The sequence below is a fragment of the Hakea prostrata genome, chromosome 1, assembly GCF_041222555.1.
Source record: "Hakea prostrata isolate BN-2017 chromosome 1, UWA_Hpros_2, whole genome shotgun sequence".
NCBI lineage: Eukaryota > Viridiplantae > Streptophyta > Magnoliopsida > Proteales > Proteaceae > Hakea > Hakea prostrata.
In genome coordinates this window covers 26,929,279-26,954,273 of record NC_142600.1, presented here as the reverse complement: position 1 = coordinate 26,954,273, position 24,995 = coordinate 26,929,279, and the positions used below count along the sequence as shown (strand labels likewise).

General features: G+C 37.1%; 2 protein-coding genes, 1 long non-coding RNA gene and 1 other non-coding gene across 4 annotated transcripts; 2 read left to right on the top strand and 2 right to left on the bottom strand.

Moving 5' to 3' along the window:
- Window positions 1-3,498: 3,498 nt before the first annotated feature.
- LOC149028543 (abscisic acid 8'-hydroxylase 2-like) lies at window positions 3,499-7,365 on the bottom strand. The gene is made up of 8 exons (XM_089148680.1): window positions 7,142-7,365; window positions 6,446-6,764; window positions 6,214-6,363; window positions 5,881-6,135; window positions 5,697-5,786; window positions 5,371-5,556; window positions 4,604-4,722; window positions 3,499-4,063 (listed from the first exon to the last, which is right to left on the bottom strand). Exons 1-8 carry the CDS (start codon window positions 7,363-7,365, stop codon window positions 3,955-3,957), a joined length of 1,452 nt encoding a protein of 483 aa, XP_089004806.1. The 3' UTR covers window positions 3,499-3,954.
- Window positions 7,366-12,833: 5,468 nt separating this feature from the next.
- Window positions 12,834-15,378, bottom strand: LOC149028542 (uncharacterized). Its single transcript, XR_016172331.1, has 3 exons — window positions 15,341-15,378; window positions 15,063-15,172; window positions 12,834-12,948 (listed from the first exon to the last, which is right to left on the bottom strand). It is a non-coding gene; the product is annotated as an uncharacterized LOC149028542 (long non-coding RNA).
- A 1,330-nt stretch (window positions 15,379-16,708) lies between these two features.
- Window positions 16,709-16,829, top strand: LOC149028541 (U6atac minor spliceosomal RNA). The gene has a single exon (XR_016171362.1). It is a non-coding gene; the product is annotated as a U6atac minor spliceosomal RNA (small nuclear RNA).
- A 3,218-nt stretch (window positions 16,830-20,047) lies between these two features.
- Window positions 20,048-20,626, top strand: LOC149028540 (uncharacterized). Its single transcript, XM_089155220.1, has one exon. The coding sequence runs from the start codon at window positions 20,048-20,050 to the stop codon at window positions 20,624-20,626; it is 579 nt and encodes a 192-aa protein (XP_089011346.1).
- Window positions 20,627-24,995: the final 4,369 nt, after the last annotated feature.

Genomic DNA, 24,995 nt, shown 5'->3' with positions numbered 1-24,995 from the left:
CTCTCTTCTGGAAAGAGGATTGGCTAGGTGGAGGTTGTATTCTTCAGCTTGCTGCTATTGGGCAAATTCCTGTTGAGTACAAATGGGAAACAGTGGGGCAGTATGTCTCTCCTCAAGGAGAGTGGCGGGTTGATAAGTATGAAAATCTTTTGGAGGATACCGTTAAGGGCAAAATTCAGCTACATAAACCTGCCGTCTACGATTGTGGTAGCGATACGCTCATTTGGAAGCTAACAGAGGAAGGGAAATTCACGTTGAGATCTGCCTATGAGTGGTTGGTGAAGGATTTGAATCATGGTCGAATTGCATGTTATGATGAGCAAGTTTGGCGACAGGTTTGGGCGCTCCAAGTACCCGGCAAGAATTGGGTGTTTCCTTTGGTTGGTTTTACATGAGAAGCTTTTCACCAAAACTCGACTGAAACATTTGGGTCTTGCCTCGCATGATCACTGTAGTTTTTGCATGTCCGAAGGAGAGGGTTGTCTACATGTGCTTCGAGATTGTGGATTCGCCAAGGGGGTTTGGTGGAGATTGGTTGATGTCTCACTAACGGGAGACTTTTTCAGTTCAAATCTGGGGGACTGGATGAGGTTTAATTTGGTGGGATCCTTTGCTCAGAGTAAGCCAGGTTGGGCGGTACAGTTTGCTTGCACGACTTATCTTCTATGGTTTTGGAGGAATCGTGATGTGCATGAGTGTGATTTTATGCGACCTCATAATGGAAGACAGTTGGCTTTAGAATATGGGAAATCGGTGGTTGATGCCTGGGCTTCCTGTGCTCGTTTCAAGCAGTCGGTAGGTTCTGGAGTGTCTTTGAGGTGGAGGTTTCCTCCTGGTGGTTGGATTAAAGGAAATGTGGATGCTGCCTTTCGACGTAGGGGTGCGGATGTTCGCATTGGTGGTTTATTTCGCGATTCTGCGGGTCGTTTTATTGGTGGTTTTGTTAGAAGGGTTCGGTCAAGTTGTGTCCTTGAAGCAGAACTTGAAGCCATTTGCCAAGGTTTGGAGCTGGCAATGAGTAGTCATCTCCTGCCGCTACAGTTGGAGTCGGATTCCCGGAAAGCAATAGAGCTTTTGGATCCATGTTGTGTGGATCGTGGGAGGTTTGGTTGTTTAGTTGAGCGAATTGGTGTTTTGCTGCATGAGATGGTGAGTATGCGATGCGTGTATGTTGGACGTGTTGCTAATAAGGCTGCTGATTGGATGTCTAAGTTTCCACTCGATTTGGAGTGCTCTTGGATGTTCTTTCAGGATGTTCCCCACGGGTTGGAGGAGATCCTTCAGGCGGATTGTGATGTTGCTTCCTTGTAGTTTCTCTTTGAGTCCTTGACTCCGTTGTTTTATTATCGAAAAAAAGAAAATTATATCTCTTTACGGATGAGTGGACGACCATAAGTGTTATTTATTGTACGGTCCATCCTGAATTGGGATTTCATTTTTACTGCATTTGTTACAAAGATGGGGTGGAAAAAAAATATGTGAGCCCCATGTGCAATGGGGTGAAGGAAAGTGATAGGAAATGAAGAGATTTTGTGAAAAAATGTTGATTGTGATCTCACATTTTACTTTTTCACATTTTTTCACAAAGTTTCACATATTTTGTGCGGTTTTGAAAAGACTTGAGGTGAGAAAGTTGGATTGCCACACATTTAAGGAAACGTGTCTCTGACTTTCCCATCCCAAGCAATTAAACAATCTACACATTTAAGATAAAAGTAGAAGAAATTTGTTTGTTTTTAAGAATTTCTCCACCCATTTTTTTCCACCCCACCTTTATTCCAGCAAACAAACACAGCCTTAGTGAATCCGGTCGGGGTAGTTGGGATAATTAACTCGCCATATTCAAAAATGGTTTTATTTTAAGGGTTTATTTTATTTTATTTTTGTTTTTAACTAAAATTTTATAAATGGCAATTTTATTTTTGTTTTTAACTAAAATTTTAGAAAGGCATTTATATATATCCATACGGTTAAGTGCGGTGGGCCTATTGGTTTCTCTCACAGTCTCACAAGTCACACACTCACACCTAAATTTAGAAACTGCCATTTTTACCCCCAAACTGCTCCAACTTGAACTGAATCAAATTTGAAAGCTAAGCTTACTATTAATCCTTGACGATGGCATAATCTACAAAGCAAAGGATATAGAAGACTTAAAATGGGGTTAACAAAAATTGACATTTCCATTCAAGTTAGAGATATCTAACAATTTCACACTTTAGACAAATGGTCATGCTTCCATGGAGAAATAAGGGAGCATTCCCAAAATATGATTATTAGTGATCCAAAATTTGAAGGATTGAGACCAAATTGTAAAGAGTGTGGCTGTGACCAAAATTTTTTGGTTATCATAATCAGACATTTTATCATATTCCTCTACAAATAAAATAGAGGTTGGAAGGATAAGCTAGGAGCAAATGATTTCAATCTAACAGTTTGATGATCTTGTTTAAGATTGTAATCTAGTTTCATTCAGTTTTGCTCCTTAATTCCAGATTAAATATTACAACAATTGCCCAGGAAATAAGAGTAACACCCCTGAAGGTATTAAATAATTCAAAGCCTCTTTCATGTCTAAACATCTCATTAAATCCAATCTTACTGCAATCACATTTTTCATATAATGGAGATCTGAAATCACTCATTTGCATAAACTGTTACGAATTGCCTCATTATCAATTCTCCAACACCCCCCCCCCCAAAAAAAAAAAAATTTAACATAATGATAAGGTACTCTTAATATATATTCAGTTTTTTTTTTTTTTTTTTTCAAGTTAAATAACTTTAATAAATAAAGACAAATGTCAAAATTAAAGGTCAAGTTATGACACAAAAGGTTTTTGATTCAGCTCACTCCTTGGAGCTTAAGTATTAGTTATGGAGCCCTAGTAAGGGCACACATTATAGTGCACACTCATGTGCCAAGTACTTGGGCCTTCAGGTGCCTATGTGAATTGATAAGAAGAGCCTTGTGCAAAAAGCAACTACTTTGATGGTCAATGTCTGGTACATATACTATGTTTTCAACCATTAGAGGGATTGAAAACATGCATACTTTAAGTCTTTCTCTAATCTTATATATATATATATATTTATATATATATATATTATTTATATATATATATATTTATATATGCCTATATATATGACAAGATTACGAGTAACATTCAAAGCAATGATATGGAGAAATCACAATTAGCCATGGCTTGGGGGCTCATTTAATAGAGTGGATCGGGCACAGAACAATTAGAGTTGCGTGTGCATTTATAAGAGCCTGAAATAGGAAGAGTTCTAGCCATATAAAGGCGTGAAAAACTCGAAAGACACTCCTAGATATGCAGGACCATACTGTTAGTGTTACGTACACCCCACCTAACAGTATAAGATTAATTTGACCACCCACAGATGTGATTCACATTCACAAAATCAACGGGCATGATGCCACAATCAAAACAGTCAACACAATATAATAATCATGAGCAAGGGAGATAAATGTCATATATAATAAATAAAGAATATGAACTATCAAAAGGAAGGAATGGAAATGTGAATCAATGTTTACTTACACCTTTTAAGCAAAGTTTGATAACTAAACTAAACTCTAATACAAAATGTTATCTCAAATCCCAACAAGGAAAATCCAAAGGCAAAACTTGGCTCCATAAGAGCACTCCATGCAAGCGCACAATCCATCATGTGGCTCATAAACCTCCACAGCCAACACGTTATAAGTCTCCACAAGAGTATCTTCTGCTCAACGGATCCTATAACTAGTATACATATCTGAAAAGAAACATCTCAAAAGGGGTGAGTTCCAAAGAACTCACGAGCTACCACCAATCCACACATAAAATGTAATGAGGTTGCCATCATCCCTTGGTGAATAAGATGTACGACAGAGAAATTGCCCACCATCTTCATGAGGTTCTATTAAGCACAAGCTGTTTCTTTATATTATAATTCCTTCTTGTTGCTCCTCGCAGTTACCTTTATGGGTAAACCTCGTTTTGGTACGGGGAATGGAATATATTGGATTCCTTCATTCTCTCCAACAACCTTCCACCTGTATGCCAAGTAGTTCAATCAGAATAAAGAAAACAGAACTTTCTGAACTACATTGTAGATCAATTTCCTTTAGTTAAATACCCACAAAGAATGGGCTCATTCTCAATATTTATCTCTGAATTATCATATCATATCAAACACTAACAGTCTGAACTTAGGAGGAGAAATGGTTACAATCTATGGGAGAATTAAAGAACACTAGCTAATCACAGAACCCCACTCTAAAACCAGAATAAATTAGTAATCGAGAATGGAGATCCGATTCTCAGAGGATGCTTGTGTGCCTCAGAGATGTTATCATCAGAGTCACCACAGAGGTACCACACCCACAAATCCCAGGAATGTGACACTGGTTCACATTAGAGCCCCAGGACCTCTGCTCACCTCTTGTATGCTTGCCACTTGTCTAATGCTACTTCTTTGGTGGTCCTATCGTATTAAGGTCTTGGCTTTCACTGTTGTCCTCTTCCCCTAGTAAGTCTTACCCTACTCCATGTAACACTATAATTACATGAAAGGGAGAGAGCGAGAGAGATACCTGTAAGTGGCCGTAAGGTGGTTGAGAAGGATGAGAGCCTCAAGCTTCGCCAACTCATTGCCAGGACACGAGTGAACTCCGCTACCAAACGGCATATAGGTGTTGGGCTTTGGTGGAACCTGCAAAACATTACCACACAAATTTCCCACTTAATCTCAACCAGTTGTTTTTCTTTCGAATCAAAACTATCTGTTAAATAAATTAGCAGAAAAGAAGAGGAAAAGAAGTAGAGATACTTCAAAGAAAGAAACTCAAACTGAAGTGGTGTATGCTACTAAAACACTATGACAGACATAACGTGCTGTTATAGATTCGACTCTTTACACAATTTCAGGTATTCAACTTGACTCCTGCTGCCTCGACAAGTGAAACCGAAATTCCAGTACTTACTTTTTTCTGGGAAACCAGTATAGTACACAAACTGCTAGGGAGCGGAGCTTCTCCGAACAGCTGACCGTCGAGATTTGATTTCGAGTTCAGCTGCTCGGAGCAGCGCCCCTTCCTAGCAAGGTCCGTATAGTACTTACTCTTTTTCAGAGCTTTCATGGGTTTTACATTTGAAAAAATTAAAAATTAAAAAAAAAAAAATTCATGGGTTGCAGAATTAACCCACTTATGACACCATATAAGCTTTAGATTCGTGTATCTATATCCACCATGAAATATTGGAAGATGGAATTTTTTTTGTACAGTAGTTCCAGAACGACTTGCCTCTCTGACGACTTTTTCTGTGCATGTGTATCAGAGAGAGAAAGATAAATGTTCACCTGGAATCTCGAAGGGTCGAATTTCTCAGGCTGAGGGAAGAAATCAGGATAGTGATGCATAATTCGAAAGAGGGGAAGAACCTTCCATCCCTTAGGGATTATGAACCCGTCAAGCTCTACGTCTTCAACTGCTTCTCTGAATGTGAACGATATAATGCTTGCTCTCCGTAAGGTTTCTTGAATTAACTGCAAATTGCAACCCTACTTGTTTAAAAAATTTTCTTGAAAATAAAAGACAGCAAGTTTCCTTCCTCCTGGCAAGGAAAATACAGGCAAGGGAGCCAAAAAAACATGGTAAACTAATTGAATCAGCAATGAAATGATACCCTGCTGGTTAATGGCATCCTCCTTGTATCATCCCATGTAAGTTCACGTTGTTCTTCATTTATTTCTCTCCGTATTCCTTCTTGTTCCCTCTGCAACAACCCCATTTCATATCAATCACAGACAACATGGACAAAAAAGAGAAAAGAGAAAAAACAAGAAGGAATCACAAGTAAATTTACTCACAGTAACAACGTCTAGAAGATCTTCATGATCATGCAAATATTTGATTATCCAAGTGAGAGCACTAGCAGTTGTATCGTGGGCAGCGAATATAACTCCAATGATATTATCAGAGATTTGCGAGTCACTTAGATGGTTAAGTTGGTCATCTTTATACCTCAAAAATGTTCCCAATAAGCCCCCTCCTTGGTCTTGATCAACTCTTTCCCTTCTGTTTTGGATTACCTCTCGCAAGGCCTCATTCAGTAGAGTTCTTGCCTGATTCATATAGCATGAACCGTCGTTTAGAATTTGAAGTTTTTAATATCAAATGTGTGAACAAGAATAATTAATTACCTCGACTGATTTGCGGTAGAGAGTCCCAGGGAGATTGAGTGGCATGGAATTGTAACCTGACTCCAAGCAGAGGTATAGATGTTTGATCCTGTCCTTGTCAATGTCCGAACCACCGCCGAAGACAGAGAACATTGCCACCTCAAAAGCAAACTTTATAGAAAATTCAAGGGAAATTAGACGTCTGTTGTAGAGAGAAAGATGAATATGTACAAGGACATGACATTTGACATACCTTCTTCATTTTTTCGAGTGTATTGATGGTGGAGTTCTCCCATGAAGGAAGGAAGTTGAGTACAATTTGCTCGATCTCAGGGACTAGTCCTCTGATTGCATTCGGAAGAAAGGAGGACTGAATCAGTTTCTTTAGCATGGAGTGATATTCTCCCTGGTGGAAGAAAACAGCCTCAGGACCAATCAGCTTCTCTTTACTTGGTGGGTAAGTTGGTTTGAACAAATGGGCTTGACTCACAAGCACAGTCTTTATAGCTTCAGGTCTGGAAATCATCACGCTGGGACATCCTAGTATATGGGTCTTAAATATATCTCCATACCTACAGCATATAAATATGCAATGCATCAGTAAATCGAATAGGTTTTACAAGGATAGTCCATCTATTCGTATTACAAAGCAAGTATATATGGTGCTGTTGAAATTGGTCCAGTGGCAAAATAAAGTTTTCAAAAATCTTGAACTACTGAGATTATTCATTAAAATAGACGAGAGGATAATTAATTTTCAGTATGAAATTAATTTGACAGATAACCAATACTAATTAGATACGCAATGATTAGAATTGTCACAATCACACAGTACAAACAAATCCATGAATTAGATCACCCTTGGGATTCTCAACAGTAAAAACTGCCCACAAAATGTTTTGCCATCTGTACATATCTAGAGAGAGAGAGACAGAGAGAGGGGATGTACCGGTTATGCCTGGAAGAGAAAAAGGTGTTGGGGCTTTCAGTGTAGAGCTTCAGAGTCTCGCCGATGTAAGGCCAACCCAGGGAACCAGGAGGGAGGAGGTTGTAGTGGGGTTGGTTCTGACGCATACGCCATTGGAGGAAGAAGAAGAATAAGCAAAGAAAGGAAAAAAGCAAGAAAAAGGATGAGAGAAGAATAGCTGCAGAAGATGGAAAGAAGGGTTGCATCGGTTGGCCGGGGTTACAGCCAAGGAAGCAAGAATGAGTGGGGGTGTTGGGTAGAGGTGTGGCTGGGGATTTATATTAAGCAGGAGCCAACCGGAGAGTAGAAATTAGGCTAAGTTGGTTGTTTTGTTGTTGTTCCAACAGAATTGGGATCTATAAATAGGAGGGAGCAGGAAGAAGATTAATATGAAAAACGAATTTTGTTATGATGTGGTGTAGAGGAGAGGGACGTGTTTATGTTGATTTTGGTAACACTTTCGCTTGCCTTTTATGTCAAAAATAGGAAAGAAAATAGCTTCAAAGAGACTGGTTGTTTCCCGAACTCTGAAGAGTAAAAGAAGAGAAAACAACGAAATGGGAGGGGAAGAGAGAGAGACCTCCAGTCCACAGTCAGTACTCAGTAGTCCTTGACACGTTGCGTTTTGAGTTTTGGATGATTCAGAATTTTAACTGAACCACCTGGGCCAGAGGGAAAAAGGCGTTTTAACCACTCATTCTCATTTGGTCCCTCATCCATCCAAATTCAAACTACTTTCACTCCTTATCTCGAAATGCCAAATACCCTTATTATTAGCTTAACCAGCCAACACAAACCAGGCACATACGAGAGAAAAAGAGTGTGGATAGAAGCACATCAAGCTCTAACTTGGTTCGATCGGTTGTAGAATAACCTACTGATGTCCATGGGCCAGAGGGTAGTTTTTCAGAACAACTTTCTGTTGTGTGGTCACAGCTCTCAGATGAGTTCTTGGGGTGATCTTAGGATTGATTGAGGAGTGAAGTGAACACCCTTATTACATGGTATGAATGGTTACAACCCTTAAATAGAATGAGATCATGAGTGATCGTAGGAATGGTTGAGGAGAGAATCCACTGTATCTAGTCACAACCTTTTTTTTCTTCTTTCTTTTGGTAAAAAGTCACAATTAATCCTTGAAATCTTAAGTGATCATAAGAATGGTTGAGGGGAGAATCCATTGTATATGGTTACGATCTTAAAATAGAAAGAAATCTTGAACGATCATAGGAATGCTTGTGGGTGGATTCTTTGTATATGATAGTTACTTTACAGCCTGAATCCAGGGATTTGAAAGGAAATGAGATTTCAAATCCAGGGATTTGAAAGGAAATGAGATTTCAAATCCATGGATTGATGGTTCAAAAAATTAATTGTTTGGTTAGCTTCAAATCTATTGAAGTTCATAAAGTTCCATTGGGTTATTCCCCATAAATCCACTTTTTTAATGGTAGAATCCATGGATTTCATCCAATACCCAAGAATGACTTTTATAATTCACATTTTTTAGGCAAAAAAGTGAAATCCCCGGATTTCATGAATCTATGGATGCTTTACAACCAAACAGGTATAAATCTTCGATTCAAATTACCAAACAAGTCCTTAGTGTGTTTGTGCCTCCAAAGAATGAGATGAAGAGTTTGAATCTTCTTGGGGCCAAGGATAAAATCGCATTTTATATTTAAATTATATATGTAAACAGTTGTCCACTAAATGTAGGGGGGAAACCCTAAGTGTTCACAGGACTTATTGAGGGGAGGAGGATCCCACTGCATGTGATTAGAATTTCCCTTTTGATGATCACATTCCTTTCATTAGCTATTAAATAGTTTTAGGAATGATCGAGGGAAGACATTGCAGATCATTAGGGGGATTGATTCATTTAGGGCCTGTTTGGTTACATAAGTCTGAAGATTTCAAATCTATGGAGTCATAACTCATAAAATTAACTGTTTGGTTGTAGAATGAAATCTGTGAATTCATCCTAAAAAACTATTAGTCAGCGTGATTTTTGTAAAATCGCAAATGAAATCTCTGAATTTCACCGCATACCCATAAATCTACAGATTCACGTTTTTAGTGTAAAAAGATGAATCTCTAGATTTCATGAATCTCTAGATTTCATGAATCTAGAGATTTTCACAACCAAACATGTATAAATCTCAGATTCATGAATCCAAAGATTTGAAATCTCTGGATTCATGTAATCAAACAAGCCCTTAATACTTTGGCTGATTCACATACGAGGTTCAATATTTATCCTCTTATACAGCCTTAAGATTCTCAGGTCATCACCTCAATACAAATGCCCATCCAGTGCTCGGGATCCAAATCCTCCGGTTTGGCCTTACAGCCTTAAGAGTGCAGAAGATCCAAAGCCTTGCTTTTGTGAGTAGCATTTAAGTAAACGAGAAACGAGAAAATGAGCATAATTGACCTGTGCTAGTGTGCTAGCTATAGGAGTTGAATAAGCTAACTGACTATTACCTTATGGACTACAAGTTGTAAGTCGCTGCCATTGTAATCTTTTTCTGATTATCTCCTGGTTATTAAGCAGGGCTAGAACTACATTTGGGGTTTTAAATTTCAATAGTTTTTTTTTAGTAATACTGAAAACAAATTTAAAGATAAAGATGAAGGATATACATTTTTTTTTTTTTTTTTCCGATTATAATTAAAGTCTAATTTTTAAGGACAAAACAATTAACTCTCAATTAAAAACTAACTCATGATTTCTAGATTTTTCCTTATTTATTCTCTCATCTTCTCTCCCCTCTTTCCTAAAATTCGAAGAAACTTAAATTTTCTCTTAAATTTTCACTAGCGGATCACAATCAAATATTCTTATTTCTGTCTCTTTTTTGTTTATTTTTTCCTTTCTCTTTTGATTTATTTATTTGACACTTTCACTTTTCTTGTCTTTTTTCCTTTTAAATGTTGAACATTTATGAGTAAGAGTGAAAGTTTATTACTGCTTTCCTTATTAATTATTTATTTTTGTTTGTGGTTGATGTGAGAGAGCATATATTTTTAAGACACTAAATCAAATTTAAATTCTAAATACAAACCTAACCAAATGTGAATTTTATCTTAAAATTCAAAACACAACAGAATAAGAGAGTTTATATTGTAAAGTTATTTATAATTGAAAAAAATATATATAATTGAAATTATAGTTTAAAACAAATATGTAATTGAAATTATAAAGGTTAAATTTTTTTTTTTTTTTTAAAGGAAATGTAGCTTGTTACTATGGGGTGAGAATTAAATTACTAATATCTAGTGAGTGCGAACCCAAGACCTCCCACAAGACCTCCCGTTGGAGGGTGGGTCTTTAACCGCTTGAATAACCCATCATTGGCAAAAGTTAAAATTTATAATTAGAAATCAAATGACAAGATAATATTTGTATCTCTTTCTAATATAATTGTTATTATTAAAATAAATATAAAAATAAAAACTTGATTGAAATTCTTATAAATGCCATTGAAATTAATTCAAAACAAAGATGTAGTTGAAATTATGTAAAATTATTATAGCTGGAAACAAATAAGTAATCGAAATTATAAATCAACCTTGACTAAATTTCTATAAATTTATAATTAAAAATTAAACCATAAGGTAATATGTATCACGATTTTCTTTATTCCCGCTAGTCCCCAAATGACACCTGATGCAGAACGAGAATGTGGTCTTTGGGGCCAAGTGGCAATGTCAGAGTCGTTGTCTACCTTGTCATTGTTGGATTCTTCTGAATACAAAAATATGGTCATAGGTTTGAAAATGGCACAATCTTTAATTTGGAGATCTATTGTGCCACGTAGAGGTTGGCTTTCCTAGAATCACGGGCAGCATGACAATTGTAGGTCTTGCGAACCCAAATACCTAAATGAACTCATTGGTTGCGATTCAAATCCTCAACATCCATTCACGCTAGATGTCCTGTTCGTGGCACAAGCCTTAATTTCATTGGCTGTCACAAATACAAAATTCAATTTTTCCGCCTGCAACACTGATTTTTTAGTTTTATTCAAAATTTATGCTTTTTTAACGTTTTTTCATTACATAATAAAACTGGAGCCATGCAAAATCCATGCAAGATCCATTAGAAGTCACACTTCTATAAAAGGAAATATGAATGTGTAAAAGTTCAACTCTTCCCCGATTGTGTGGTGGAGAAATTTTAGAAGAATACTTACCTCTGACCAAAGTCCCCATTTTGTACGCAGCTGTACCCCAACCCACAAAATCCGTGATTCTCATGGATAAAGCCAGGCCCCTCATTTGCAAGTATGCAGTCAAATTCAGCAGAAGATAATATGACCATTTCTTACTGAAAGATCAGGAATCCAGTCAGCTATCTGCTTATTAAAGTATGAAGCCATTAAAACATAGCATGATATGACATACAAACGCTTTTCCTCATCCAGTTGATTTTGCCTTTCTCATTGTTGTTCCTCCTCAAAGCGTTTCTGTTTTGCTCGCTGCCGCCCTTCAGATGTGGTTTTAAGAAATAATTGCTTCTTCTTCTCCTTCAGCTGCCAAATGAATAAAAATTGAGTTGAGTGAACTATAAATGTCAGCACTGACAACAAAAAGCAAGGCCACATTAAGATGAGAAACAGTATAGTTTACGGTCAGAGCTAGAGAGATGGAAGATGCAAGCAAAAACTTGAATGAACCATGGACAAAATGTGAAAATATCCTATTAGATGTTTATATCTTTTTTCTTCTCTTTTGAGTACTGCATAATGAATATGATGTATACAAGGCATTGAGTACGTAACTTCAATTCTCAGAATCCCAACACCACCACAAACTGAAATGAGGCCTCACCATTGCACTTTAATCGTTTCTGGGTAAACTAAATACTATCTCGTCAATTTCTGCATTACTGTGACAAAAATTTGGACAGCCTGGAGCAAACAGTCAAGCCTCTGACCATAAGCCCAAAGCTGTATTTGAACAACTTTTGAAGTGAAAGAAAATCTTGTTCCAATTGTATCTTCCCTATGAAATGGCATTCTCCTAAGCAAGTTCCATCAAATATAACCACAAAACCATGGCAACAGAAGAACAATCACAGCTATTTATCAAAAGAGCATACCTGCTCTGGAGACAGCATATTGTCCGGAACATTGACAAGAGGAAACTTCTCGGCATTTGAAGACTCCAATTTTTCCTCAACTTCAACTTGCTCTCCCTTTGCCTTTCTTAGAGATTGTGTTACCTTAACAGCAGCAGACTCAATTTCCTGCTTGGACCCATAGCCAGTCTCGGCCAGGAATGAGGGAACATCATCCTTTTCCACGTTTTCCAGCTGCTGCAAAAGAAACTCCAGACCCTGCAATTCATTTTCCAATTCTGTAATTCTAGAATATCTTTTTGCAGCTGCCATTTCTCTCAGCCGCTGACCTTGTTTCTCTTTTATAGCTGCTTTTCTTGCAATTTCTTCTTCAATTCTGATGGTTGTTCTTCAATTGGAGGCACCCAAGGAAGCTGCCAACGCCTTGTTTTGTCTTCAGCTTCCTTCTCCCCTCTCTGTCATGTACTTTTACCACTTAAACTTCAGTCCAGAAGAATAAAAGTAGAGAAGGGAAACAAAATTTTAAAACCTGAAATATTCTAGCTTAGCAATAACATTCAGTATAAACAAAACAGAGAAACGGCCCTGCTTACATGTGGTGTGGGTACTTAAGTGACAAAAGTTGTTTCAAGTAATCAGTGACATGGTAACCACCGACATTAGTTCTGCAGCATGCTTCCAAAACAGGCTCGCCACCTACAAACTGAACATAGTAGCAACATAAGTGATGAGAAAATTATCCATATCCCTAGGGTTTTTGGCTCCCATTGCATTTGTGCATGTTTGTGTAATGAGAAGGTACTACAACAAAGATGGTGGATAAGTAATTACCAAAAGATCAGGTTCCCCAAAAATCCTCAATGAAAGGATGACTCAGCCCCCAAAGGGCATTAGGGTGTCAATCTTACTTAATTACTACCCAGAACAAAATAGATACGTAGACTAATAGTAAATACTGTAGGCAAATGCCAGAACTACCAAAAGGGCTCCTCCAGAGCTGGTGTAGTTAGAACTTGACCTATTGAGACCTTCTGATCGCCCCTTATCTTATTGCCTAAGGAAGGTACTTCAAGCAAGGGGTAATCCCCCAAAATACACAAACTACTTATTTACAATGACAATCGACCAAGGTGATAATCCCAGGTACACTAGTACACGGTACACAGATCAAACAGATACAAGTCAAGTCATCTTGAAGCGATTGATGCGGCTGACCCCCCAAAAATTTATTGGTGTTGATCCCAGAAAGAATCAGTACCACCAACAATAACAACAACAACAACAATAATAATAATAATAATAATAATAATAATAATAATAATAATAATAATAATAATAATAAGATATAAAGACAAGAATTATATAGTGACCGCAAATAATTTTTACAGAGATCAGAAAGGAATTGCCCTTTTGTGTTCCTCCATATTCCATAACTCTTAAAACCTGACTGATTTACAATACACTTGAAAATTGGTTTCTCTACTTAGCACGTATCAAATAGAAACCAGTCACACGAAACGCAATCACTCCCAGGTTCTCACCTAGTAACACAGCCTGGAACCCTCATATGTATACAAATTTTTGTGATTTCTTCCTACACTCCTAATGCAATTAACAATCATTGTCAGCCATTATATCTTATCTTGATGAAATACAGTTCTCTTCAGGCTCCACACGGTGTGAAGTTCCTAATTACTGATTCAAAGTCAGTAGAGATTTCAACTATCACAAAGCACAATAAAATATAGGTACTTGTTGGGGTAATTGTATTACAAATTCTTCAAACATATAAAAGTGAAATTGCAATACAATTGAGAGATGAAGATCTTTAGCAAATTTGAAGAGCTTGAAGTAACAACCGAACGAACCACTGATTGATGAGGTTGAGTCACACATTGATGCTGTCTTTAAGGTAATTGATGCTCCCTACTACCAAGGGTTCTTCGCACCACCACCTCCAAGATAAAGCAACCTCCAATTAGAAGATGAGGTAGTTCTTCTAGTCCCTTCAAGGAGCCAAAAGCTAGAGCACAACACTTAGACAACTCAAGAAAGAAATGAACTTTGTAAAACAAATAATGTGAGTGATGAGTGTCACAATAGCACACAATATGCAATGAAGGGTTGGGTTTATATAGGCCCAAACCACACCTCCTCACAAGGGGAGAATCAATTCTCCACTAATGGAGAATCAATGGTTTGTCCTTCTCCACTAATGTGAATAAACCCCCTTGACCTAACATCCCCACTACTTGGGGAAGTAACTCTCATATTCACTTCTTTGGAATGAATAGGCTTTAACCCATTCAAAGACCTTAACCCCCACTCATGGTAATGGCCATGAATGATCATGAAGTTGAAATGAGAAATAAAGGTCAAGAGTTAGAATTTGAGTAATTCCACCATTCAAGTTAGCCCACCTCATCACCATGATCAAGACCTTTAAGACCCATGACCAATGTCATGAAGAGCCTCATAACCAAAGTCATGAAGGGCCTCCTTTAACCAAGGTCATGAAGGGCCTCCTTTACTCATGGTGCCTCATTACCACCCTTACCTCAAGGGTCCCACACACAAACAAAACAATTAAATAAAAGAAATGCAAAAACTAATTTTGAAACTTAATATATAGATAATATAGATTTTAATAAAAAACCTAACAGTACTTCACTTAAAAGTCTATTATCTTACCCCGTCTAGGAGTGGGGGAAGAGAGAAGAAGATTGCAACAAAGGGAGAGAAAACTGGGAAAACACAGAGTTTTGGAATGTCAGTGCTTGGGGTATTCACCAATAAGTAGTAAATCAGTAGTCTTACAGGGATAACATGGCTTGTCGAAAACCCTGAGCAAACAGCAAGGCCATCATTATTGCAAAGACCAAGTTCTTGGTTATACTTGTAGCTGAATGCAGCATCAACACCAAAAGCTATGATGTTACATGTAAAAGAAACAAATTAGGGGGAAACTCATATGAAAAAAATATAGAAACAAAAGAAAGAAAAATTTGTACAGCTAAAGCATTGCCTAGATATAACAAAAAGATTCTTCAGTACACCAATGTAGATAGACAAACAAAACTTACGGTACATCGTACCCACTGATGGTACCCCGTAAGTCTCAAAAAGAAGTTCTACCATTTTGCTGCGAGACTGCACTGGATTACATACACATTCTGTCATCAGGACCGGATGCTCAACCTGTTCTGCCCTCGAATTTGACATGCCAACAACAGTAGTCTTATTAGTATGTAATCCAAAATCATGTGATCAATCATATCATGTGCTGAAAACTTATAGAAGCAAGGGTATATATCAAGTGGATTTACTTTGTAATGAGCAAGATTAATGGGCCATAATACGGCAGGAGGCTATGCATACAGGATTAGCAGAAGTCTTTATTTATTTGTTTTTAATTGTTGTCAAGTGTTTAATAGTATAATATTGAGGACTGAACACCCAGCAGAATCCTCCCCCTAAAACCTGGCAGCTGCTACATTTATTAGCCTTTTTATTGAAAACAATATTTGTTGTTCTGGAGAACCTATCCACCAGATTTGTCCATTTCTTTGCGCCATACAAGGACCACACAATAGGGTCCTCTAACCATGATATCAATCTGATCAGACCTCCTGACCTACGGGTGCGACAATTCTCTAAAATGGGTTTGTTATTGAATATTTAACTTCTATAAATATGAAAGATTCACTTAACCCTTCAACTCACTGTCAAAAGAATCTTCTTGTGCTCTTATGCTGGAAGGAAGGTTTTCAATAGGAGAGAGAGACCATTGGCATGTTGGGTTTTTGTGGGCTTAACTAACACTAGTCCATTTATCTTGGCCCATATTCATTCAGGGGTATTACTGACCTTTACTATTGTGGGAGTGGTTAAAGGTTAGGGTTTTATTTTATAAATAGTTTCTTGGGTCCCCGTAGCCGTCACACGATATATTTTGGGTTTGAGGTTGTTTCCACAAAACACTCAAACGAAGGATTCTAAAAAGGTGAAAGGCTATGGAAGATTCAAGGGAGAGCAAAGGGAGGATCTACAACAATAACACACTACAAGTAACGCTTCCGTGATTATATTCATAATTATACTTTCATTATTATAGGAACAATACAGATCCTGGTTGATCCAACAATTGGTATCAAAGCCATTTTTTGTATCAAAGCCATTTTTTTTTCTATAATAATTTAAGGTTATGAATTTTTTATTTCTATAGTATAATTAGCTGAGTGTTATGTTGATTTGTTTTAGCACTACAGATCCAAAAGGAAGATCCATGTTTTAATTGAAACCCTAGATTTGCATGTGTTACTTGAAACCTTAGTTCATGCATCTGTCTCTTTTTATACGTTCCTCAAATACGTTTTTGGTTTGGAGAATCACGCTTCCGTGTAGAGAGATAATGACAAAGAAATCGATTTCTTTATCTTTGTCTTGATGTTCTCACAATGGATTTTCCTGTTAAAAGGAGAGGCGGTTGACATCTCCCCTGACAGGGACGGGAACAGCCTTTGGGCTTTCCTGTTCATCCGGTTAAAGATTCCCACTTCAGTGGATTTTTACCCATGGTACTGCAACCCATGAGATGAAGCGTGACTGTTTTTCACTTTTTTGTTCTCTTGCTAGTTGCTTCTGACATATATGGAAATTGGGTTGCGTGATTGTTAAATGTCGGGCCACTCAATCACCATGCCTGCAAATCTAGAGCAGCAAAGCGACCATTGAAGACCCAGATTGCTACTTTGCGCCTATTGCACAATAATCGTACGCCACGATTTTTATTTTATTTTTTAAAACCTTCCTCGTGGAATACCATGCCACCCCTTCTTTCACGGGGGAAGCGCTCGGCCTAAGGCGACTCGTGGGTTGTTACCTAAAAAGCTGGAAGTATATTTGACCTTTAGAATTTTTAAATTTCAAAAGAATACTTTCATTGGAAATTGGGTTTATAGTTACCTAAAAAGCTGACTGTACTTTTCAACTTTAGAATTTTAAATTTCATAATAATCGTTTCTTTGGAAACTGGGTTTATTGTTACCCTAAAAAGGTGGCGTGATTATTTAACTTTTGTACATTTAACTTTTGAAATTTAACTCTTTGGAAACTGGGTTTATCGTTTCTTTGGAAACTTTTGAAATTTAACATTTAATTTTTTGTGATCGGATAGCAATTATTGTACATCAACAATCTCTAGTTGGTTTCGTGTTTTGGTTTCTCCATTAAAGTTTTTTTTATTTCAGTGTTGATTGTGCATTTTCTTTGCATTATTGAAATAATCTCTTTTTAAATTACTGCAAAAAGGATTATATAATGTCATGATAGAATTATATGGAATCCACCAAAGTGGTAAAATATAATTTTTATCTTGATATTTTGTGATCCATGGTATATATAATTACTGCAGTAAATTTGATGATGTTCACCCAAAAGTGTCATCATTAAAGTATGATAATGCACATGTTTTAAAGGAATATGATGACTTAGAAGTACCATTAACCCAAAGATGATGGCACTTTCAAAGTTGAATATTTCGCGGTAATTGCAAATTGTAAGGGAACTAGTGCATTCTCAACCCAAAAGTTGAAATGTAGTAACAGTCGGTAACTCTTACTAGAATGATGGTAATTTTTTCTTTATTTGACAGTGTATATTTTGTCATTATTATTAAATGCATGCCTAAGATTGATTTTTAATAATTATATGTCATTTACAGTACCATCAAGATGTCTTTCAATTTCTCCGATATTCCAAAACTCACCGGAGATAATTTCAAAAGGTGGGAAGAAGATTTAGACGTTTACTTGTGTTTAAGAGAATGGGATATATGCCTCACAAAACCTAAGCCAGTTGAAACTGAAAATCCCACTCTTACACAGAAAAACGAACTGATTCTTTGGAATAAGACAAACAAAAAGGCCCTAGCAGTAATAAAGTCAGCTATCCCAGAAAGCACTAGGAACAATGTAGGGGCAAAAGGAAACTGCAAAAGAATACCTAGATGCCATAAGGGCCAAGTTTGACTCTTCTAAGAAAGCTCAGTCGGGAGATTTGATTTCTACTCTTACCACTACCAAGTTCACTGGGGAAGGTAATGTTAGAGACCATATACTAAGTTTGATATCTTTGGGAAATCAGATCAAAGGCCTAGGTATAAATTTCGATGATGATTTTCTAGTAAACATCATCTTAGATTCACTCCCTCAACCTTACAGTCATCTGAAGTCCACCTATAAACAACCCATACCTCCTAACAATATATGATTGTCACATAAATGTTGAGATATGCTCTGGGTTGAAAGCAATTAAATATCTCTATAAGTATGTCTATAAGGGGCATGGTCGTGTTGCAATTTCCTTGGCATATAACACTCAAGAGTATTTCATGGATGAAATAAAACAATATAGAGATGTAAGTTGGGTATCAGCACAAGAAGTAATGTGGAGAATCTTCGAATACAATTTAAATGAGATGTTCCCTTATGTGATAAACCTTCAGTTGCATTTACCAAACAAACAACTCGTTTGATACTAGAAGAATAGAGATTTAACAAGTGTGATTCAGTCTGATAACACCACAAGATCAATGTTGACTGAATACTTCACAATGAACACATCATGTGAAGATGCCAAGAATTATTTATACAAAGAGTTCTCAGAGAAATTTGTGTGGAACAATCAAGGAAATGTTGGACAAGAAGAAAAATTAAAGAGGCAATTGGACGAATCAACTTGGCAAACCCAACTGAAGGAGAACGATTCTATTTGAGACTGTTATTAAATAACATCAAAGGAGCAACATCATTTGAGAATCTTATGTGTGTAAATGGAGAACAATGCAACATTTTTCAACAAGCACCAAGAATGATAGGACTACTCAAAAGTGACAATGCAATCTCTGAATGCTTAAGAGATGGGGCATTATTCAACATGCCAATAATGCTCCGAAAACTTTTTGCAACCATATTGGTTTATTGTGAGCTAATAGATGTTCGAAAGCTATGGGAATAACATTTTGAAGACTTATCTGAAGACTTCATAAAAACAAATGCATGCATAAGAGAAAAAAGTAATGAAACATTGAAAAGTGTTCATAACTTCTTACAGTCAATGGACTATAGCATAGACCAATATGACCTCCTAGAGCTTAATGGACAAATGTATGAAACAACTGCAAATCGTCTTAAGGAAATTCAAGATGAATATGCAATCCAAATACCGAATGAAGATTATGAAGCACCATCCATAATGAATGCAGAGCAGAAAAATGCATATGACAAGATTCTAGAAGCAGTTAAAGCTAACACAAGTGCCACATTCTTCATTGATGGACCAGGAGGAACTGGGAAAACATTTTTATACAAAACAATACTGGCAAAAATAAGAACAGAAAATCAAATTGCAATTGCAACAGCAACATTGGGAGTTGCCGCTTCAATATTGCTTGGAGGGAGAACAGCTCATTCAAGATTCAAAATTCCTATTAACATTGAAGATTAAAGTATTTGCATTTTCTCCAAACAAAGTGTCACAGTTGAATTGATTCCAATAGCAAAGTTAATTATATGGGATGAAGCCCCTATGGCCAAAAGGCAAGCAATTCAAGCAGTTGACAGGACATTCCAAGATATAATAGGTAATACAACACCATTTGGAGGTAAAGTTTTCATCTTCGGGGGAGACTTCAGACAAGTATTACTTGTTATACCTCGGGGAACAAGAACCCAACAGTGGAATCCAGTTTGGTCAGATCATATTTATGGCCAACCATGCAAAAAATACAGCTCACAACAAATATGAGGGCCATCAATGATCCAACATTTTGTGCATACTTATTAAGAGTTGGAAATGGAGAAGAACCCACCGAAGATGATGATATGATAAAACTACCAGAGGAAATGTTGATCAGAATTGAAGATGAAAAGGCAGAAAAAGAACAATTAATCAAGGAAATATTTCCAGAACAACAACATGTCCATTCAGCAGAAGAGATTACAGATAGAGCAATTTTAGCAACTAAGAATGAAATAGTTGACAACATAAATGAGATAATGATTGATCGATTCCCAGGTGAACGTCCCACATATTATAGCTATGATTCAGCAACAGATGATACAGACACACATTACCCTAAGGAATTTCTCAACTCATTGGCACCAAATGGATTACCACCTCATCAATTGATATTAAAAAAAATTTGCCCTATGATGCTCCTAAGAAACTTAAATCCTGCACAAGGGGAATGCAATGGAACGAGATTGGTTTGTCGACAGTTTCAAAAGAATTTCATTTTAGCTGAAATTGCAGTTGGTCAGTTTAAAGGACATTTGGTTCCAATACCAAGAATACCATTATGTCCAGCAGAGAATGAATGATATCCCTTTCGTCTAAAAAGATAGCAGTTTCCAATTCGGCTAAGCTTTGCAATGACGATTAACAAGTCACAAGGTCAAACAATACCAAAAGTTGGTATCTACCTTCTAGAACCGGTATTCTCACATGGACAATTATACGTTGCATTATCAAGAGGAATCTCAATGTCAACCACAAAAGTATGAATCAAAATACCAAGAAACCATCCAAAATTCAAGAGTACACAAAGAACATGATCTATAAAGAAGTTCTCATTCAAAGGTAATACAAATACTTCAATTTACATATAGTACTACAAATATAGCTAAATATTACTCATGCCATTCATCAAAATATTCTTTACAGAATAACAAACCAATCAACATCGGGTGATTGAAAAGAAGGAACATAATACTACAAAGAAGGTAACTACCTTAACTATATCGATTTCACTATCTTCAAATAAACATGTATCTCTCATCGTTTACATACATACTCACTTACATCACAATTTTATTACAGAAAATGGAGGACACACAACGTGAACCCTGTGAATGAACAAAGAAAATATACAATCTTTTGTAAATATATTTTTCATTTATTTCTCATTGCTTACATACATACTAAATTACATAAAAACTTCATTGCATAACATGCAAAACGTGAAAAAATAAGAACATAAAAAATATAGTTACAAATTTAACCATTTTTCAAATGCATAAAAAATATTTTGGTTAGTTACTGTGATGAATTAACTATTTAAAATCTCAATAAGAGCATTAACTATTTCATTATAGGATCGACGCTCTTACTGAAATAAAAATAAATAAATAAATAAATAAAATAAAGGTTGTGAATTTGTGCCCCGAACCTGCTATTGAATTCATCTTTATAACTAATCCCCAAAGGCCAACCAACTGTATTTCTGTCGCATGGTTTTGCCTCTTCACCATTCTCCAACATACATGCATTCATTGGTCAAATGAGTATTTGCCATAGTCATATTTACCAAGAAAAAGAAAAGAAGTATTCAATAAAACTCAACTCAAAGATTACACAAAAATAAAAAATTATATTAGAGAACATTTCACACGTGCATGTGCACGTGCGTCATTATATATTGATAATTTGTTTCCCTATAGAATTGCATCACCATAATGGGATCCATATCATTTACTTTGATAATTTATTTCATATTGTTATGATCATATCACCTCAGTAAAATGTCGATCTTGAGTTCAAAAATTGAAATTATCTGTGTTTGAAAGCTCTAAACTTTCTCCTTTGGATGTACTGAACTTGGCCATGAAAGAGTGGAGGATTTTTCCGACATCCAAGGCACAAGCTCGTGTGCAATTGGGGTGATTGTCAGGAGTTGGCGAATTTAATCACAAATCCCTTCTCCCTCCCAATTATAGTTAGTGAAGTGGTTTTAGATATAAAGCACCTATTATCCCACTTTACCAAATGAAATGTTTATTTTATCGATCCCTAGGTGGTATAGTGTATATGATCTCCTAGCTCAAAAGGCCTCGTCTGTGTCCGGTAGGACAATATAGTTCTCCCTTTTTTTTTTTTTTTTTTTTTTTTTTTTTTTTTTTTTTTTTTTTTTTTTTTTTTTTTTTTTTTAAAAAAATAAAAATAAAAAAAATATATATTTTTTGTGAAAATTTTGAGGGGGGGGGGAAGAGGGGGGTGATATATAATTTTTTATAAAGAAAAAAGCGGGGGGAGGGGGGGGGGGGGGTATTTTTTTTTTTTTAATCCTTTGGGGGAGTATATATGTTGGTAATACATCAAAAGTAATTCAATTCAATTAATTGATGGGGAAAAAATTCCTTACCTGGATTCGCTTTCCCTTACTTGAAGTATTCGCAGCGGAAGTCTAGATCCACGTTTTCGTTCCACCACCAAAGATTTACCGGCTAGATTCCACAATCACAGGGAAAGGGAATAATATCCACAACCCAAATGCCGTGGATTAATGGAATGAAGATCAAATACTAGGAAAGAAGAATTTCTAAGCCTGCGATTCTAAGAGAGAGGGAGAGAGAGATGGAGCCGCCATTTTTCTCAGAGATTCGCTCGTGCGAATGAATCACTCACTTACTTACTCACTAATGCGGTGGTTACCAAAATATATAACCCTATTTTGTAACCGCCCTAATAGTGAGTTTCCAATATTGCCCTTGGGCATTTAATTTATTAATCAAATCAATAAATTCCAACAGCTCCCACTTGCACAAGGGCAAGTGTTAATCTTTCAATGTGTCCCGGACACACTTGTATATCCCGATATACACATTCAATCTCTCTCGCTATGTATCCCGATACATAGACATCTTGTGTCCCAGACACACATGCATATCCCAGATATACATATTCAATCTCTCTGCTATGTATCCCAGATACATAGACCTCTTGTGTCCCAGACACACATGCATATCCCAGAGATACATATATATTGATCTCTTCATTATGTATTCCAGATACATAGACCACCTGTGTCCCAGACACTAATATCCACAAGTCATACTGGCAAAATGGGTTGTGCGACCGGTGATATACCTGCACGCGTGAGCCCCAAACTAGAAACCTTCCCAGAAGGCCAGAATGGCACATCACTCATAAAAACAAATCAAATAAGCATTAGTATAACACAGTGTCCTAGGTTTATTCAAACTCACCAAACTAAAGGTATCTCGATCCCTCTGAGAGATCACCTTCTTGTCCTTAAAATGTTCACTACTGTAACACATACAAGTTGGCGCCAAAGAAACACTTTTTAGGGTGCAATTGAATCAAACCTTTCCTTTCGCCCCTGCACCATCACTACACTTAGGATTGACTCCTTTCCCGGTAGTGCCCCTTTAGGTCGAATCAATCATGACCATAGGTAACACCCCAAAGTAGCCACATCAACCCTTCGTTTCATGATGTCGTCGAAAGTCACTAAGAACACTAATGGACCATAAGGTCCAGGACTCACACAATGAGAGGAGCAGGGATCCATCCTCTTATTTCCAATGATCGCTAAGCACACATAGTATGATATATGTGCTATGGTGGAGCACTCTATATACAATATAACGTATGTCCACCTCAACACCATACAGGTCTTAGTCTAGTCGCAACCTCTTGCGCCTAACCCGAGTTTCTTTATTGTCGCCATCCTAGCGCCACATAAAGTACTCGCACTTGGCTCCTATAGGCAACATGAATAGTGGGAACATTCATGTCGATTCTCTTTACAATAGAGAAACTCATCTTGATTCCAAATCAAGGCGACATCATGATTATGAATTGACCTACACAAAGTCATTCACAATCCGTCTCATCTCTCGCTCGCCTCCAAGGCGCCGCAGGCGAATGCTCGTGTGAGTGAGCCATTCTCTTGCCTATTGACATATCTTGTTTTATGCTAGCAAAACACAATCACACGTAAAGTGAATAAAAAAAAATGCTGGAATGAACTCATATTATTCATTAATAAGAAAGTCTCAAGACAAAAATAAGTCACAATCTACGCAAGCCCAAGGATTTTACATGAGAAATAAAAACATCCTTGGCTATAGGTTTGGTAAGAGGGTCAGCTACCATCTGACTAGTAGATATGTGCTTAAGTACAACTTTCTTCCTTGATGTAATGTCTCTAACAAAGTGATATCTCAACTGTATATGTTTGGTCTTCCCATGATACTTGGGGTCCTTGACATAGCTAAGAGCTGCCGTACTATCACAAAGAGACAAGGGCAGCCTCTTTGGATGTCATCACAATCCCAAGATGTCGAAGGAATCTCCTTAATCAAACAGCCTCTTGAACCGCAGCCGAGCATGCCACATACTCGCTTCCATGGTCGAGAGGGATATACAAGCCCGCTTCTTGCTACACCACGAAATGGCCCCGCCATTCAGCAAGAAAGCATATCCAGGAGGTTGATTTGCGCTCATCGATGTCTCCAGCCCAATCGGCATCACTATAGCCAACTAACCGCAAATCCGATCCTTGGTAACACAACATGTAGTTACTCGTTCCTCCGAGATATCTCAATATCCTCTTGATCGCTTTCCAGTGCTCTATGCCCGGGTTTGATTGGTACCGACTAACCAAACCCACCGCATAACAAATATCCGGCCTAGTACACATCATAGCGTACATAAGGCTACCCACTGCACTGGAATATGGAACTCTTTCCATCTTGGTTTTCTCCTCTAGAGTCTTAGGACCCATATCAAGGCTCGAATGCAAACCCTTCTCCACTAGAATATCAATTGGTTTGCAGTTGTGCATCTGGTATCTCGTCAAGACATTGTCAATATAGGTCTCTTAAGATAAACCTAGTAATCTCTTTTGCCTATTTCTGACAATCTTGACACCAAGCACATAGCTTG